This window comes from Cornus florida, unplaced genomic scaffold, assembly GCF_030987335.1.
Source record: "Cornus florida cultivar Cherokee Brave unplaced genomic scaffold, ASM3098733v1 CherokeeBrave_3.0.0_Hap2_Chr02, whole genome shotgun sequence".
In the NCBI taxonomy this organism is placed as follows: domain Eukaryota; kingdom Viridiplantae; phylum Streptophyta; class Magnoliopsida; order Cornales; family Cornaceae; genus Cornus; species Cornus florida.
Window position 1 is genome coordinate 66,663,401 of NW_026775572.1, and position 16,767 is coordinate 66,680,167.

The 16,767-nt window shown below is 39.3% G+C and overlaps 1 protein-coding gene across 1 annotated transcript; it reads right to left on the reverse strand.

The window, feature by feature from the left end:
- Positions 1 to 2,121: 2,121 nt before the first annotated feature.
- On the reverse strand, positions 2,122 to 4,274 carry LOC132296358 (glutamate receptor 2.9-like). The gene is made up of 5 exons (XM_059794568.1): positions 3,852 to 4,274; positions 3,472 to 3,556; positions 3,248 to 3,412; positions 2,692 to 3,102; positions 2,122 to 2,453 (listed from the first exon to the last, which is right to left on the reverse strand). The coding sequence occupies exons 1-5, from the start codon at positions 4,272 to 4,274 to the stop codon at positions 2,122 to 2,124; spliced, it is 1,416 nt and encodes a 471-aa protein (XP_059650551.1).
- Between the last annotated feature and the right edge of the window lie 12,493 nt (positions 4,275 to 16,767).

Below are 16,767 nucleotides of genomic sequence, written 5' to 3' on the forward strand. Positions count from 1 at the left end.
TTGATTTTGCGTGTTCACAGAACTAGTTGAGTTTCGTCGAGATACTATCACTCTGTTCTGAACCCGAACGTCGGAGCGCGGAACTGGAAGGGTGGTGATCCAGGCAGCGCCAGCGCGGCGGAGTCGGAGCTTGTTCCTGAAGACTTTTCAGCTCTTCTTGTTGTTCTTGAAACCGCCGTTGCGGTCGTCTCGGATGATGTCGAGGAGCGTCCGGTTAACTGGCGCCGCTCTCTTCTCGCTCTCCAGGATTGTGCTTAGAGTTAGTCCGGCCAGCGAATTAAGGCTTTCTTCTTCGTCTCTCACTCGAAAGTTCAATGAGTCGATTCCTTCGCCCAAGTGCGATCTCCTTCTTCGACCACCATTGGGTTATATATATATTTATATATGTTCATATATGTACATAACAGAGATGATCAGTTTACATTGGGCCTTGTTTAGTTTGGATTTCTCGCCCGTCCAATATCCATTGGGTTATATATATAAAAAATTTCACAGTTCTTGTTCAGTTTGGATTTATATTATATGGGTATGGTGAACTCTGTGATACACAGAGAGAGATCTATATATATGGGTCCTGTATTTTTTTTTGCGTGAAAGGTTTATATACGGTTATTTTGGTCCATACATATAGTCTGAAAAAGGTTAAAAGAGTAATTATATTATTCAAGTAGGTCAATTAACAAGTCAAAGGGTAATAGTGTCAATTCACTATGTGTTAAAGGTAATTAAGGTGTCTTTGTTAACTTTATGAAACTTAAGGGTATCATTGTTAAAAAATGGGTTAACTTATATAGTTGGATTTCATGCCAATAAATTTTACGAAATTTCAAAAAAGACCAATTAGCCCAACAGGGAAAACAAAAGAACTAGACTAGCCCACATGGATGGGCAAGTGAAAAGGGTTTTTTTTTGGAGGGCTGATATTTCCGAAGTTTTTAAACCATCTTAAAATTCGAAGTAACTAGTAAGTCGGTTGATTTTTTATTACCACAAAAGAAAAATAAAAATAAAAATAAAAATAAAAATAAAAATAAAACAAACCTACTACCAGACAGCTTTAAATGGGACAGGCTCAGTGAGCCCAAACCAAAAAGATGTTACGAGGGTCAATGCCAATTCTAACAGCCAATTGAGATTCAAGTACGGATATGAACAATTCCAGTGCAATCGGTTTGGATTGACTAGTCAGGTTTATTTGTGTTGGAGTGCAATCAGTTTTTAGTCTCAATTTTGTTTAACCTGATTCCATCCTAATTATTACATTTATTTATTATATATATATATATATATATATATATATATATATTAGGGATCCAGAAAACGAAATCTTGTTATTTTAAATAATCATTTGTCTTGAATTATCACCATTATACTTTCATTTCCAATATTTTATTGTATTTACATTCCATATATTAAATTTAGCTCTTTTGATTCTAAACCTTTCAATTTATGCTATGTTCGGGAGCATCAGCATTTTGAATTTAGAATTAGAGGAACAATTTGGTACTTCTAAATGCAACATGATATATATTTCCATGTATTTACTAGCTTTTTTGCTAGAATTCCTTATAAATCTAAAAGAACAATATTACCAGTAAACAATATGAACCATGGAATGTCTTGTATAAAATTTAACTAATATAAGGTTTGGTTTTCTGTCTAAGGATGGAAGAGGTCTGGGATATATATTATATTTGTTGCAAATAGTTATCCGTGTGCTTTTTAGGAACAGTATCGAACGGTTGAAGATCTGCCTAATTGTGTTTTCTTAACTGCTGTGGACGGCTAGGATTGACTCTGGGTTATGAGTCGGATAGTGAGGCTTGAATGTTCAATTATTATTGGTCCAAAATGTTACCACTGTTTATATATGCCATTATGGTGCTTTTGCAAAGTTAAAATCATGATTGAGTAGGATTTATTTCCTCCTTAAAATGCCCTTTACTTTGGAATAAATTTGTACTCTTGTTCTTTATTTTGGTCATATAAAAAATTTTGTTGCTCTTGTACTGGAATATACAGTATATATTCAAAACAGAAACTTGTTGGACCAAAAGTGCAAGAGAACCTGAAATTACACCATTTTAATTCATTCCTGTCCTTTAACAATCATTCTAAGCTTCACTGAATGTTGAGTTCAATGTGATCCCCAGAAGATGAAGCTCTCTGTGGAATTCTAGTTTCTGCATTACTCAAATATCGGGGGATTCTCCTCTTCATAATTAGGTAGAGTAGAAGACAAATGGTGGAAGTGGCTGCAGAGATTATATATAGACCCAAGAAGCCCTGAATGCTCAAGCTATCACTGTTTTTAGTAGCTCGGAATTTTGAACACTCTGAGGAGGGATCAAACAACTCTTTCTCTAATTCATTTAGCCTCCCATTTTCTGATATGTCAAGAATGGCTTCAGAAACAAGAGCAGCTAATCGAGAACCTATTTGGAAGGGAAGACCTGCATGACAATAATTTAATCACAATTAGTTACCGTAAGTTCATAAACAGAGTTGTCATTCTATATTAAATTTTTTATTCGAGATTAATTATGCAAAGATCAATAAAATGAGTCGAAGACATTCAAAGCAGAGCTGAAACAATTGCCTGCAGTATGTGTTTTTTTTTTTTTTTTTTAGTGTAGCAGTTAACTATGTGATACTAGAGAATGAAAAGAGTGCAAAGAGTTCCACCACTACTCACGAAGCCGAATCCTCCAAATCTGCTGGTGAATGATCCGTACTCGTACCGATTGCAGTATTGGTTGACAAAAACTTTGGCATACGGGACTTCAAGAAATGCTGCTGAAATATTGCCATTCTCGAATGCCCTCAGGTACTCGCTTTGGTTTCTGATGTGGATGATGTTCTCTGGTTTAAATTTATACACATCCTCCAAGTATTTTCTAACAAATGTACCACCATTGCATGCAGCACACCCCACTCTTACATTTGTCCTCTGTAGCCGCTCGATATCTGTCATAGTTGGCCGGAGTCTTGAAAAGGTGAGCATTGAAGTGAGGCTGGCAGTGTAGCTATGTGTTAAGATCAACACCACAAAAAGCCACACCACGATCACGGATCGAGTGTAGTAGTTTTGAATCTTCTCCCCTTCAAAAAAAAAAAAAAATGAAGAAGAATAAGAAGGTGTATCCACTGCCAATCATGATTTGGAGAGAATTCAAAGAAAATAGACTTCATGCTACCATTAGCCTAATTAGGGGGTATATAACTTATATATAATAATATAAGTTACTGTGAACAAAGAATAGAGTAGAGAAGGTGAACCAAAGCACATTGCCAAGTTGTTCCTTCCATGGGCCACTAAATTCTGGGTTGGAACGTTGCTCCAAGAACCAAACTATGAGGATTGTGTAGATGAAGATGATCCCGTAGCCACCCACATTTCCATGATGAAGGGCTTCAGAAACAACCATGCTTTCGAAGCATCAGGCTTCACTGGAACTACCATCGACAAACCTGACTCCATAAATGGCACACTAAATTCCACTAGGCTCCAACGCTTTGCTATTATCATTATGTCACCAACAGTAGCATCAAAAGTCTTCAATCAATTTTGAACCACAAGTAAAAACACAGACATGTTTATCGATCAGTAACATGTAGTTGGAGGTTGTGGATAGATAGATAGAGGTGCATGAAACTTGTCTACTTAACTCGAAATTAAATGGTTATAACTAAATTGACAAATGTATGAAAATGATGAAGAGATTAGATGATGTGTGAATTACCTTGTTATGAACAGATTCAACCAAATCATTGTAGCTGCCATCGTACTCTTGAAATTCATCGGGAGATGGCAGATGAATGTCATAACGTCACTCTAAAATTGTTCGCACCTCCTTATAAAGACTGATAATAAAACCAGACTTCTCATCCGGTCCCGCATTGAGGAACTTCTTAAAAGAGACTCTACCAGGAACTGCAATTTTCATGGGTGCCCATCGTCCTGGGATTCTCTCTGGATTCCCAGGCCATATCACCTCTGCGAAACCACCCAACTCTTCCAAGTTATCAATTTTTTTGGTACCTGCAAGGCTATCCGAGAACCTGGACTCTGATGACCAAAAGCCAAGCTTTTTGTATTCCTGATTGGCAATGTTCACTATACTGAATTTTTGAGAGCTTGATAGTACTCTACCCTCTTGAAAACGCATTTCTCCACTTAAACCAGTGAAGTTGCTCGATAAAATACTATCCCCCAACATATTTGAGGAGCTCATTTTACCATCTGATTTCATCATTGCCTGTGTCAAAGTCATAATGCTATCATAATTAAGCTCGTAGCGCATGAATTCCCGGCAAAGACTTATCTTCCTCAGGATAAGCTGACTGGAATTTTTGGTGAAACTGCTCACTGAAGTCTTTGAAAGAAGTACTGTTTTCACAGTAGGGCTTGATTACAAGTGCACCTTCCATGGCAAAGATAACAGGAGGGCTGACAGAATTCAGAAGGCTTGATGTGGTGTCTGCAATTATCCACACCGAGTCTTTTCGCATAAATCCCTTCTTCTTTGCTATTTTGAACAAAATATTTGTCAGCGGCAGTGATGACTGAAGAAAAATAAACACCCTAGATTTTGTGCTGCTTTCTAACTTAGACAACTCTTTATTAACAATTTTTTCCTGATCAGGTTCAGATAGATAAGAAAATGGTGGAAGGACAAGATGATAGTCTATATCCGCAGTCGACCCATTCTTTTTAAGGGCCTTGGATAACATGGTTAACTTCCCGGAATCACCACCATGGATGTCTTCTTCATAGACATCTACAACACTCTGCCATGTGAAGGATTGAACAATATCTGCAATGCAATTTATTTTTTCGTAGCCATTGGTAACCATTTGCACCAAGAAAGGCCATCGAAGCCGCACCAATTCGGATGTAATAGCAGCAGCTGCAAATGAAAGAACTGGGACTTGAGTTCGGTTTCCAATGTCTGCCACTAAAGCCGCTTCCTCCCATGTCTCCATGCCCATAATCACTTGGACTTTCTTCTCCTTAATCAGCTCCTCAGCAGCATCAAACATTCAGAAACCCCAATTAAAAATATTAATATATATAATTATATACTAGGATACTGTATCTAGCTTGAAACCAAAAAATAAATCCAAGTAAAACAAATAATAACTAGAATCCACATATTCATGTGGTTATTTCCCTTTCGTGCATGTTGTTAACTGTATACCTAGCTACTTATTTGACTTGAATAGATTTATTCTAATTTTGTTACACTTGTCTTAGATTATAACTAGCGATCAATATGAACAGGAAAAAGCATGCATTCAATACTGTTACATATATATGTATGACTTGATTATAAGAGATAATTTCAGAAAATGCGAAGAAGATAACTAACTAACCAGCATAGGCAGATCGGTTGGGGTCACTGCTAGAATTTCGGAGATGAAGAGATAACTTGTGAAACTTGGACTTCTTGTTCAAGTTCTGCAGAGCTATATATATTCATGGCCATTTTTTGTTCTTTGCCGATACGAGAATCAACATCAATGATGGCACCGATATGTAGGATTACTTTGTCAGCTTCAGCAATGGACCCATGAGAGAGAATGAGAAGGAAGGAGATGAATACATGGAACAACAAAAAAGTGGGTTTAAAATTAGCAATATTAAAGTTGGAGATGAGTGGTTGGAAAGTCATTTTTTGGCTTTAAAATACGTAGTGGCACAATCATATTCGCATGGTTCTAAATAAGCTTATTATATATACTTTCGATGGACGCAGTTATTTTAAATAATATATTTATTTATATATATACATGACGGTCCATGCATAGGAGATAGGACTAATTCTTCATATATATATATATATATAGGTTCAAAGGTGGCTCAACATGCAGAAATGCCAAGTAAAGATCTGTTCAAACTTCATTTTATTTTGAAAAGTAATCATACGAGTAGTATCGATAATTTCCCTGTCTAACCAATCAAATCAAGAATTTCATAAGATTACTTTTATAAGAGGAAGTGATGTACATGTTCGTCATTTGTTACTGCAATAATATATATGTGGTTTCTTTTCTTTTTTTTCTTTTTTTTTTTTTTTTTTTTTTTTTTTTTGTAATTCTTTCAAAAGTATATATATGATTTAACATTATCATATTTAAAACCATGATTCATGAAACCATGATTTAACATTATCATATTTAAAACCATGATTCATGAAAAATATATATATAACAAATCGGAAAATACTTGCTTATTATTTATCAATCATCTTGCCTTAAAAACAAATGTCTTCTAGAATGCGTTTCTCATGCATATCCTTGGAACGTACTCAGGGTTGGACTGTAGATTCAGATTCTGGTATATAATTCGACGCGCGCGGGTTTGAACACAAGCCTATGACGAGAGAGAGTGGCAGATAGATATTCTTTCAGTGACTGTGACCTTCACGTCTTAGCCAAGGAATTATATATAGTCGGATGAAAAATCAACAAAAAGAATCCAAAACTTGGATGTTAAATTCCAGAGAACTGGTCAATTGGCGCTAAGTACCATCAATGTGATAGAGAGAATGTAAAGTCTAATTTATTGTAATTCATTGCATCACTTGGAAATGGTGTGAATGCAGTTGTGTCTGCTGGAATTGTAAGGTGGTGTAGTTTAAGACTTTAAGCTATACTTCCACACTTTTCAAAATAGAAAGTTCAGGATTGAAGTCTCCTTCGAGACAATGCTTAGTTTGTGAGTAAGTTTCTTAGAGAAAATGACATTCATGCGCGCTGAAGTATCCCAACCCAATACCATAACAGTTTCATTACTCTGAAAAAAAAAAACCCAACCCATTACTATTTTAGAACACTCAAGCCCATATTCTATTAAGTACAACCCTACTCTCTTTGATTTTGGATGCAAACCTTAGCCGGCACCCAAGTTACCAGCGATGGAGCTCTTGTTGTATATTAATGTATTTCAAAATACGTATATATTTTCTAACATTCTTATATCCACGGTAGCCTATTATTATGTCACTACATATAATGTTATGACTCATATATATATATATATATATATATATATATATAATTAAGTGCGTGGTGAAGAATAAAAAATAAAAAAATAAAAAAAAATTTATTAAAAGGGGTGCGACCCACAGAGATTTTTTTTAAAGAAGAGAGGCCAAAGGCCACTTTTGGCCACATTTTTTCCTTCTTTTCTCTCTCTCCCAATCTAGTTCTATCTCCCTCCTTTCTGTTTTTTTTTTTTTCTTTTGCAAAATTCAAACTTTAATTTCTCTTTCATCCCTTGGAGTTTTTGAGTGTTGTTTGCGGCAAATCGAAGAGCTTTGTGAGATCTTCAAGTTGATCTAAGCAATTTCAGCTTTTGGCCACTCTAAGAATTCCGAAAATTTGAACCCATTTGAGGGTTTTCTACAAAATTGAGATAGGGGTGTTCTAATACCCATTTCTTTGAGCTTTGTGAGTAAATCTCCTTTAATTGATGTACAAGCATGCTTATATTGTGCTAAATTCTTGAGATGTAATTTATAAATTGTATACATGAATTTTTTTATGTTGTAGAAAGTGTGTAATTATGTGATAGCCGCCTTGTTGAGATGATACATGCTTAAGTGATGTTAATTTAAGCCTTATGTATTTAAGTTGTTGGATTTGTAAATTGAAAGTATGTAAAATGACATGAATTAGAAATGTGAAAATGTGATATTGTGTAGAAATTTATGTTTTAAACATGTCTAATTAATGTGCATGATATGTACGAAATTTTTATATTGTCATAGCATTCAAGGAATTGCATAATTCATGCATTACCATTGGGAAAGTAAAGAGAAAAGTCTATTTTAAAAATAAATGAAATTATTTTTAAGAAAATATTTTCAAAGGTGTTTGCGAAAACCGGACGCCTAGGAGGCACCTAGTAGTCCGTGTTATTAGTGTAGTCTAGAAGGGAGTATGGTTGAGCTAACTAGCCGGATGCAACGCCTTAGAGGTACCTTGTGGTCGTGGATAGTTAGTCAACCCTCCATTCATGACGCCTTGGATCGGATTGCAGTAACGGTTTAGAAGTTGAAAATGTATTGTTTTGGAAATGGGGAGTGACATTGCATGGCATGGCATTGCGTTGGCATACATTGTATATTTGGTGGTTAGACGACTTGCGTATGTATTTGCTGATATCACCGTTGTTTTACTTGCTTTCCCCGAGGCATGATCCCATTTACTTGTATTCTATTCCTTGTATGGATTCACAGAGTCATAAGAGGTGTGTCTTAGACACCTCTTACTGAGCGGTTGATTTACCCCATTCTATTATTAATATTTTTCAAAATACGAAAGGGAAGTGGCGGACGACGCTCCTCCACAGTTTTTGACGGGTTAGTGGACTGTTTTGACATATTTTATAGCTATGATCCCATTATTATTATTATTATTATTATTATTATTATTATGTATTGACATAGGAAAGGACGGTAGTGTCCTTATTTGACCTCGGGTTCGGATAAGGACCCGGTTAGCGATTCGGACCATCGAGTTCGGGTTGTTACAAATTTGGTATCAGAGCAATGGTTCGAAAACCAGTAGGACGACGGTTAGAGGCCTACCTAGGGTTGTGTGGAAGGTGGATTGCATTATTTATGTGCTTATGTGTTAAAGTATTTGTTATCTGAGAAGCATGCTTACTTGCTTAATTGTTTATGTGTTTACGGTTTTAAAAGGCATACTTATTTGCTAAGTGTTCACATGCTTACATGTTTAGTTGCTAAAATGTGTGTTATATGGCCATGACGATGAAATGTATAAATAATTAAAAGTATGTTAATTATGATATGATGACAAGTGTGATTTTGGTGGTAACGGCAAGTGGTAGGCACAGTGTGTGCAGTTTTATTTTAAATAATAATGTGGCAAATAGTGAGTATGGTAGATGCAAGCATGTCTCGTATGGTATTGTAACGGTTATTTAAGCACGGTTTATGCAAGTATTTTTTTTTTTTAAAAAAAAGGAAAAACGGGGTGTTTAAATTTTAAATGAAGGGACACGATTGTATTATGGTATGGGGTACGGTAGAATACTTGTTGCGGTATAAATGCTTGTGTGAGTTTTGACCTGAGTAGGCGAGGAGCTCTGTTGCTCCAGTGTTGTTTGGGGTGTCAGTTCTTATCGAACGGGTGGCTTGGACTTCTAGCTCGTGGATTGAGCTATTTAGTATGTAGTAATCCAATTTTTTTTTGTTGCATTTGTGCGGTACTTAGAGCACGACTTTAGAACGGGTCCGTACTTCATGGCATGGTGTCTTTGTTGTGTGTGAGTTTTATGCATCGGTGGATGGGTTCCTGTGACCGTGGAGGTCAGGTGTGCAAGTGAAGGTTTTGAGGGAGAAAGGTATGACCTTGGGAGATTAGTGTTTGAGACTTTGGTCACTGAAGATATAAAGAATTTTCCCCAATTCTAAAGAGAGAAACTTTGCACTTCAAAAATATTTTTCAACCCCTTTTCCCTCTATTTTCCATTTATTTATAGGCACAAGCTATCCTCATGTTTTCTAACTGACTCACTCGTGATAAGCTGGCCTTGTCCTCTCTCGTCTTCTTTGAGCCCAACTCCTTTCATTCTTCTTCAGGTCCATTCACTATCCTCCTTCTTTTGGGCCTGTTTAGTGTGGATTGGCTTTGCTTAGATTGCGATTACCTGAGAGGTCATTAATTGTATCTTTATCTGCCCTCATAATCTCTCCCTAGTTAATTAGGGTAAGATTATCGAAAAGACACAATCATGATTTGACGGCTTGGAGTGTTGACATAAGGAATTGAACGGTTGGTTTCAAGACCTACGCTTTGAGATCCGCCACACCACTTTCAATGCAACTTATTAAGTACTGAATCGCTTTCTCTTTTAAAAACCCTTACCCCATAACTCCTAGCCCCTTTCAACATTTCTCATTTCCATCCTTTATCGTCGTGTCCCTTGATTATCTTCATTGCTTACCTGTTTTTACTGGCGAGCCTCTCTTAATTTTTCTGGCGAACTTTTTCCTTGCAATTCGGCTTTCTCACTGTTACAGAATACTTTGCGAACTATTTTTTCAAGGTTAGTTTCTTTCTTTTGCCATTCTCTTGGAAGGAAAAGGATTTTATATTTAAAAATTTCCCTCCCTTTCCATGGCTCCTCTTGATTTGGATGTCATTCGTTCTAAGAACAATATTCAAAATGATGTTTCCCTCAGGATTTACCCCATAAATTTGGATGAGAATTCCGATGAAGGTCTCCTTCCTGGGGAAATTATATTTTCCGTTCTTCACTTGAATGTAATTAGGTTCCCTTTACATCCATTCTTCTGTTATGTCCTCAACAAATTAAAGCTCTGCCCTTTGTAGGTTAACCCTAATTTCTTTAGGGTAATATCGGTCCTTCTTCTCTTGAATCGTGATAGAGATCTCAATCTGGATATTATTGACCTCCTTCTTTGCTATTGAATTAACAAAATTAAATTCACTGAGAAGTATTTCCACTTTTACCCCATTACAAAATGATCCATCTGGACGGAGGGTTGGAGGCAAAACTTAATTGGGGTCAGTGGAAATTGGCGAACTCCATTCGCTTAGTCCTTCCATGTCCCAACCACCTTTGGAGAGTGCTCCGTCTCCAACTACAAGAAGCTTAAAAAACACCCAACTGATTGCCATTATGAAAATTGCCTTCCCCATTTCTGCAACTTTTTTTGTAGATGCCTTCAGATAGATCATAATGAATTGGTTTACAGTGTTTGCAGGGTCAGGCTTAACGTTCTACAGGAGAAAGTGTTTAACAACATTCCCTCAGCCACCAAGCTATTCACTCCTGACAACCTTTCGGATATATCCCTTCTCGGATCCACCATGAACAGTATCCGGATTCCTTCCTTCAGCAAGAGAAGGCGCTCTGCCCCTTCTCCTTCAACTGCAGCCGTCACTACTTCAGATTCCTCTCCGGTTCTGGTTCCTGCTCAGTCTACCGAACAGTTGATCGTTGGGCCCTCTGCGCCACACTCAATCGAAGTTCAAACCCACTCGCCAATCAATGAACCCTCCAACACTCTGGCTGGAACTTCCCCACAATCTTCCCCACAAGAAGCTCAGACAGTTGGGGAAAATGCTCAGAATGTTGGGAATTCTTCTCAAGGTATTGTTGGCTCTTCTCTTGGCCGAACTGCTGCATTGGAAAAAAGGCAAGGCAAGAGGCCCATGCCTGAGGGTGGCTCCGACCAAAGCGATATACCTTCGGCTCAGAGGGCCCGGACCTCTTTCAGAGTCACCGGTCTTTCTCTCCCTCCTCTGCTATCCATTCCGATGGGTGAATCTACCAGAACGTCTGGCTCATAACCAACTGTCACTCTATGGCGCCCCATATCCAGCCGTGAGGATGGGTCAGTCATTGCTCCCACAGATTCCTCCTTAAAAGACCCACCTACATCATTTGCCTTTTACAGAGGCCTCTGAACTCCTAAAGACATTTCTGATCAAAACAAAATGACCTTGAATGAGATGTACAGGCGCTTCCCAGCAGCTGTTGTTGAGGTAACTCCTCCTCCTCCTTTTTTAACACATTTGTTTTCATTCTGATCATCTGATAGCTGTACTTATCTGAACGCCCTTACCTTTTTACAGACTCTTTATGGGATGTTCACCCTTCAAAATACCACTGAAGTTCTGAACAAGAAACTTAAATCCGTTTCTGCTGGTCTGGCTAGATCTGTTGATTCAGAAAGGATCACTGAGGCCAAGAATACAGAGCTGCTGGTTAAACTAAATAAGTCAGAGAAAAAATTAACTGCTCTGATGGCTAAGAGGGATTCTCTAAAAGCTAAACGAGATGCCCTTAAGGCTGAAAGGGATTCTTTCCAGGATGAAGTCGACGTCCTGAAAATTGAGAAAAATGTCGCACTGACTGAAAGGGATGCCTTGAGGGTAGAGAAGGGTGACCTTCAGCGCACTTTAATTGCTAAACGATTATCCCTTGCAAATTCTGAGGAAAAGTTTTCCAATGATCGCTCTGTCCTGCTGAATGTCATAGGCAGAGTTGATGGTGGTATGAGAGCTCTGCACAACCGTTTCACCAGGATTGGAGCTCTTAGATACGCTGAGGGGTCGTTCTCCCTCTGAGGGTGAGTCAAGTTCCTGGGCAGGTCCAGATGAGCTGGATGCCTCCCTTGATATCAACCCACCGAACTCTTATCAGGATCCAGACGCTACCCCTGCTGAAGACATATTCATCGAGTGTAAAGAAATTGCAACTTTAGGGGTGGTTTCACCTCTTCGTCCTACCCCTCTGAGCGTTCCCCCGATCACCACCATTGTTCCTGTCACTGCTGCTACCACCGACAGACCTCCATCAGCTGATGAGGTCATTCAGCTTAACTCTCCCTCCAGAGATGGTGATACAGTCAATGGTGAAGAGAACCATAGCGAACCAACTGGTAATGATGGCAATGATGGTGAAGGTGAATGCAATGGATCCGGACCGGGGGAAAAGGGCGCAGACTAAAGAAAAAAAAATTTATTTGTAAAACAGCATCATCCCTTGTACTTCAAGAATTTGTATTGCAATGAATGAAACGATGTTTGTTGTTTTGTCAGAATTTCATCCTTCAATCTTGAATGAGTTGACAATTTGATTCCTCTTTCTTTTTTTTTAACAAAGTGTTTGGCGTTCGGCTAGAATGCCACTTTGCCATTTTGCAAAAGTACTCGGCGTTCAACTGGTAATGCCAACTCTCACTTACTTCGCTAAGTGCCTGGCACTCAGCTAGAATGCCTCTTCCCACTTGGCATTATCTTGTGCAAATGTTTGGCGTTCAGCTTTAGTGCCAGCTGCCACTTACTTTACTGAATGCCTGGCGCTTAGCCAGAATGCCATTTGCCACTTGGCATTATTTTGTGCAAGTGTTTAACGTTCGGCTCGTAGTGCCAGCTACCACTTATTTTGCTGAATGCCGGCGCTCATCCAGAATACCACTTGCCACTTGGCATTATTTTGTGTAAGTGTTTGGCGTTCGGCTCGTAGTGCCAGCTGCCACTTACTTTACTGAATGTCTGGCGCTCGGCCAGAATGTTACTTACCACTTGGCATTAACTTTATTTCTTACTCACTTTTATTTTAAAATCAATGGAACTCTTTTTATATATATTTGAGAAATCTACATACTTGTAAGAGCACAACTCTAAATGAACGCTACTACATAATTGTATTATATACTTTTATTGGTAATACCTTTTTAGAGATGTGGCGTTCCATGGTTTGTTGACCAATCTTCTAGCCATAGTCTCCAGTGTATATGCCCCTTTCCCTATGGCTTCTGCCACTCTGTAAGGGCCTTCCCATGGTGACATCATCTTTTTGACGATCCCCACCTTCTTTTTTAGAACCAGATCACCAGGAGCAAAATTCTTATGCTTCACCTTCTTGTTATGACTATTCACGAGTGTTTGCAAATAAGATGCAAGCCTTACTACCGCTGCATCTCTATTCTCCTCCAGCAAATCAAGGTTGAATCTCAACATGCTATCGTTCTGCTCTTGATCCCATGCCAAACTTCAAACGGTTGGAACTAAGTGTTCAACCGGTATTACTGCCTCGCTGCCATACACTATAGCGAAAGGACTTTCTCCGGTCGGCCATCTCGGAGTTGTTCTGTAAGCCCACAAAACGTTCGGAAGTTCGTCCAACCATTTTCCTTTTTCACTTTCTAGCTTCTTTTTTATGCAAGCAAAGATTGTTCTGTTCGTGATCTCAGCTTGGCCATTAGCTTGGGGATGGCTGACTACTACCAAATTTTGATTAATTCCATACTCTTCCAGCAATTCCTTCACTTGCTTGCTATCGAGATTAGTCCCATTGTCCATAACGATCGACCTTGGTACACCAAAATAATTTCATTCCAGATGAAGTGTCTTACTTGAGTTTGGGTCACACTAGGGTACGGCTCTGCCTCTACCCATTTGGTGAAGTAGTCTGTTGCCAGCAGAACATACTTATTCTACAATCTTGCGGTCGGCAGAAGGCCAACCACATCCATCCCCCATTATGCGAAAGGCCATGGCGTGGCCATTACATGCAAGTCCTCAGGTGGTTGGTGGATCAATGGTCCGAACCGTTGGCATTTATCGCATCTTCTAAAGAATTCTTTTGCATCTCGTGCCATGTTTGGCCAAAAGTACCCTTGTGTCATTGCCTTATATGCCAAAGATCTTCCTCCCAAATGATTTCCGCATACACCTTCATGAGTGGTTCGCATAATCTATCTAGCCTTTGTTGGGGTAACACACTTTAAGTACAGACCCGAAAAGGACCGTCTATACAACTGATTAAGTACAATAGCATACTTCGTGGCATTAGACCTGATTTTTCTTGCTTCATCTTTCTTCTCGGGCAGCACACCATCGCGTATGAAAGCGATGATTGGATTAATCCAGCTCGGCTCATATGGTATAACATTAACTTGCTGAGCGCCCGGACCGGGTATGTCATAAAAAATGGACGGCTGGTTCAATATATTAACCGGGATGACCCTAGCCAGTGTTTCTCCAGAACTAGATGCATTACAGGCTAAGCGATCGACATCCTCATTGTACTCCCTCGGCAACTGAATGAACTTAATCTGATCTAAGTCTTTTGCCTTACGCAGAACAGCGGTTCGGTATGCTTCCATAGTCTCATCTTTGGTTCTGTATTCTCCAGTTACCTGTCGAACGATCAGCTGTGAATCGCTATAAGCAACTAGATTCTTGATCTTTAGCTCTTTAGCCAACTTTAGTCCAGCTAGCAATGCCTCGTATTCAGCCTCATTGTTGGTTGCTTTGAACTCAAGCCTGATCATTTGGCTCAGCGTGGTGCCCTCTAGTGTTTGCAATTTGATTCCAATTCCTACCCCCATTTGATTTGAAGAGCCATCAACGAAGAGTTTCCATAAGGAACATCCATGATCTTCCTCCAGGTTTTTAACATCGTATTCAAGTAGGAAATCGGCCATTACTTGTCCTTTGATTGCCGTTCTGGGTTCATATGTAATATCAAATGAGCTTAACTCTATGGCCCATTTTGTCATTCTTCCTGACAGGTCTGGCTTATGCAAAATCATCCTTATAGGTAAAGTGGTTAAGGCGACAATTGGATGGGATTCAAAATAATGTCAAAGCTTTCTCTTCGCATTGACCAATGACAAGATCATCCGTTCGGCCTTTGAGTACCCTTTTTCTGGCTCGGCCATTGTTTTGCTGACATAGAATACTGGGAACGACTTTTATTCTTTGCAACGGATCAGAACGGCACTTGTTGCGATGCTGGATATCCCAAGGTACATAAAGAGCTTTTCATTTGGCTCGGGAGCAAATAAAACTGGAGGGCTTCGCATGTATTCTTTCAGGTTAGTCATTGCTTGTCATTATTCATCCCCCCAAGCTTGTCTTCCATAGCCTCGTATTGTGTCAAAACACTGTTTATAACGATCTGAAAGCTTATAAATGAACCGACTTAGTGCGGCTATTCGACCTATGAGTGCTTGTACTTCTTTAATCGTCTTTGGTTCTGCATTTCTGATCAGAGCTTCTGCCTGGGCTGGGCTAGCCTCAGTTCCTCTATGATTGACCACATGCCCTAAGAATTGGCCAGAGCTTACACCGAATGAGCATTTGGTTGGATTAAGCTTCATTCCGTACCTCCTCAACACACCGAACACATCCTGCAAGTGCTTCAAGTGATCATCCTTCTTCTTACTCTTTACCACCATATCATCAATGTAAGCCTTTACAGTTCTCCCCATTTGACTTTTGAAAATCTTGTTGATTAGCCTCTGATAAGTAGCGCCAGCATTCTTTAGTCCGAACGGCATGACTTTGTAGTAGTAGGTCCCGCGTTCAGTAACAAAAGAAGTTTTCTCTTTATCAATCGGGTCCATAGGGATCGGATTATAACCTGAATAAGCATCCAGGAAGGTTAACCGCTTGTACCCAGTGGTGGCATCCACCATTTGATCAATCTTTGGCAATGGGAAGCTATCCTTTGGGCAGGCTTTGTTCAGATTAGTGAAGTTAATACATACTCTCCATTTCCCATTCTTTTTCTGCACAACAACGACATTGGAGAGCCAGGCCGGGTAATGAACCTCTCTGATGAATCCTGTATCAAGCAATCGATCAATCTCCTCAGCTATAATTTGATTGCGTTCTTGAGCAAATCTTCTCTGCTTCTGCTTTACAGGCTTTGCGTTCGGATCTGTATTGAGGGAATGACAGGACACAGATGGACTTATTCCCAGCATGTCTAAATGGCTCCACTCAAACATATCTGCGTTATAAGTCAAGAAATCAATCAACCCTTATTTCTCCTCTTCAACAAGTCTTGCTCCTACCCTCGTTGTTCGGTCTGGCTTCTTATGGTCGATTTACACATCAAGAAGAGGTTCTTCAGTCAGAACAGACGGCTCCTCCTCCCCACTCTTGTTGGGTGAAGGCTCCTGCAATTGCTATCTTGGACTTGCAGAACGGATGGGAGTTTTCCCCTTTCCAGCAGATTTCAAAGTCACTGAATAACATTCTTTGGCTGCAACCCGGTACCCAGTCCCCATGAATATCAATCACCTTGGTCCCATCTGGACTCAAGCATCACATCACTTGATGCAGAGTTGATGGGACACCTTGAACTCTGTGGATCCACCCTCTTCCCATCAGGAGGTTGTAAGATTGATGGATCTCTACGACCACAAAACTCTCAGTCAGAACTCTCTCAGCAGCTTGCAC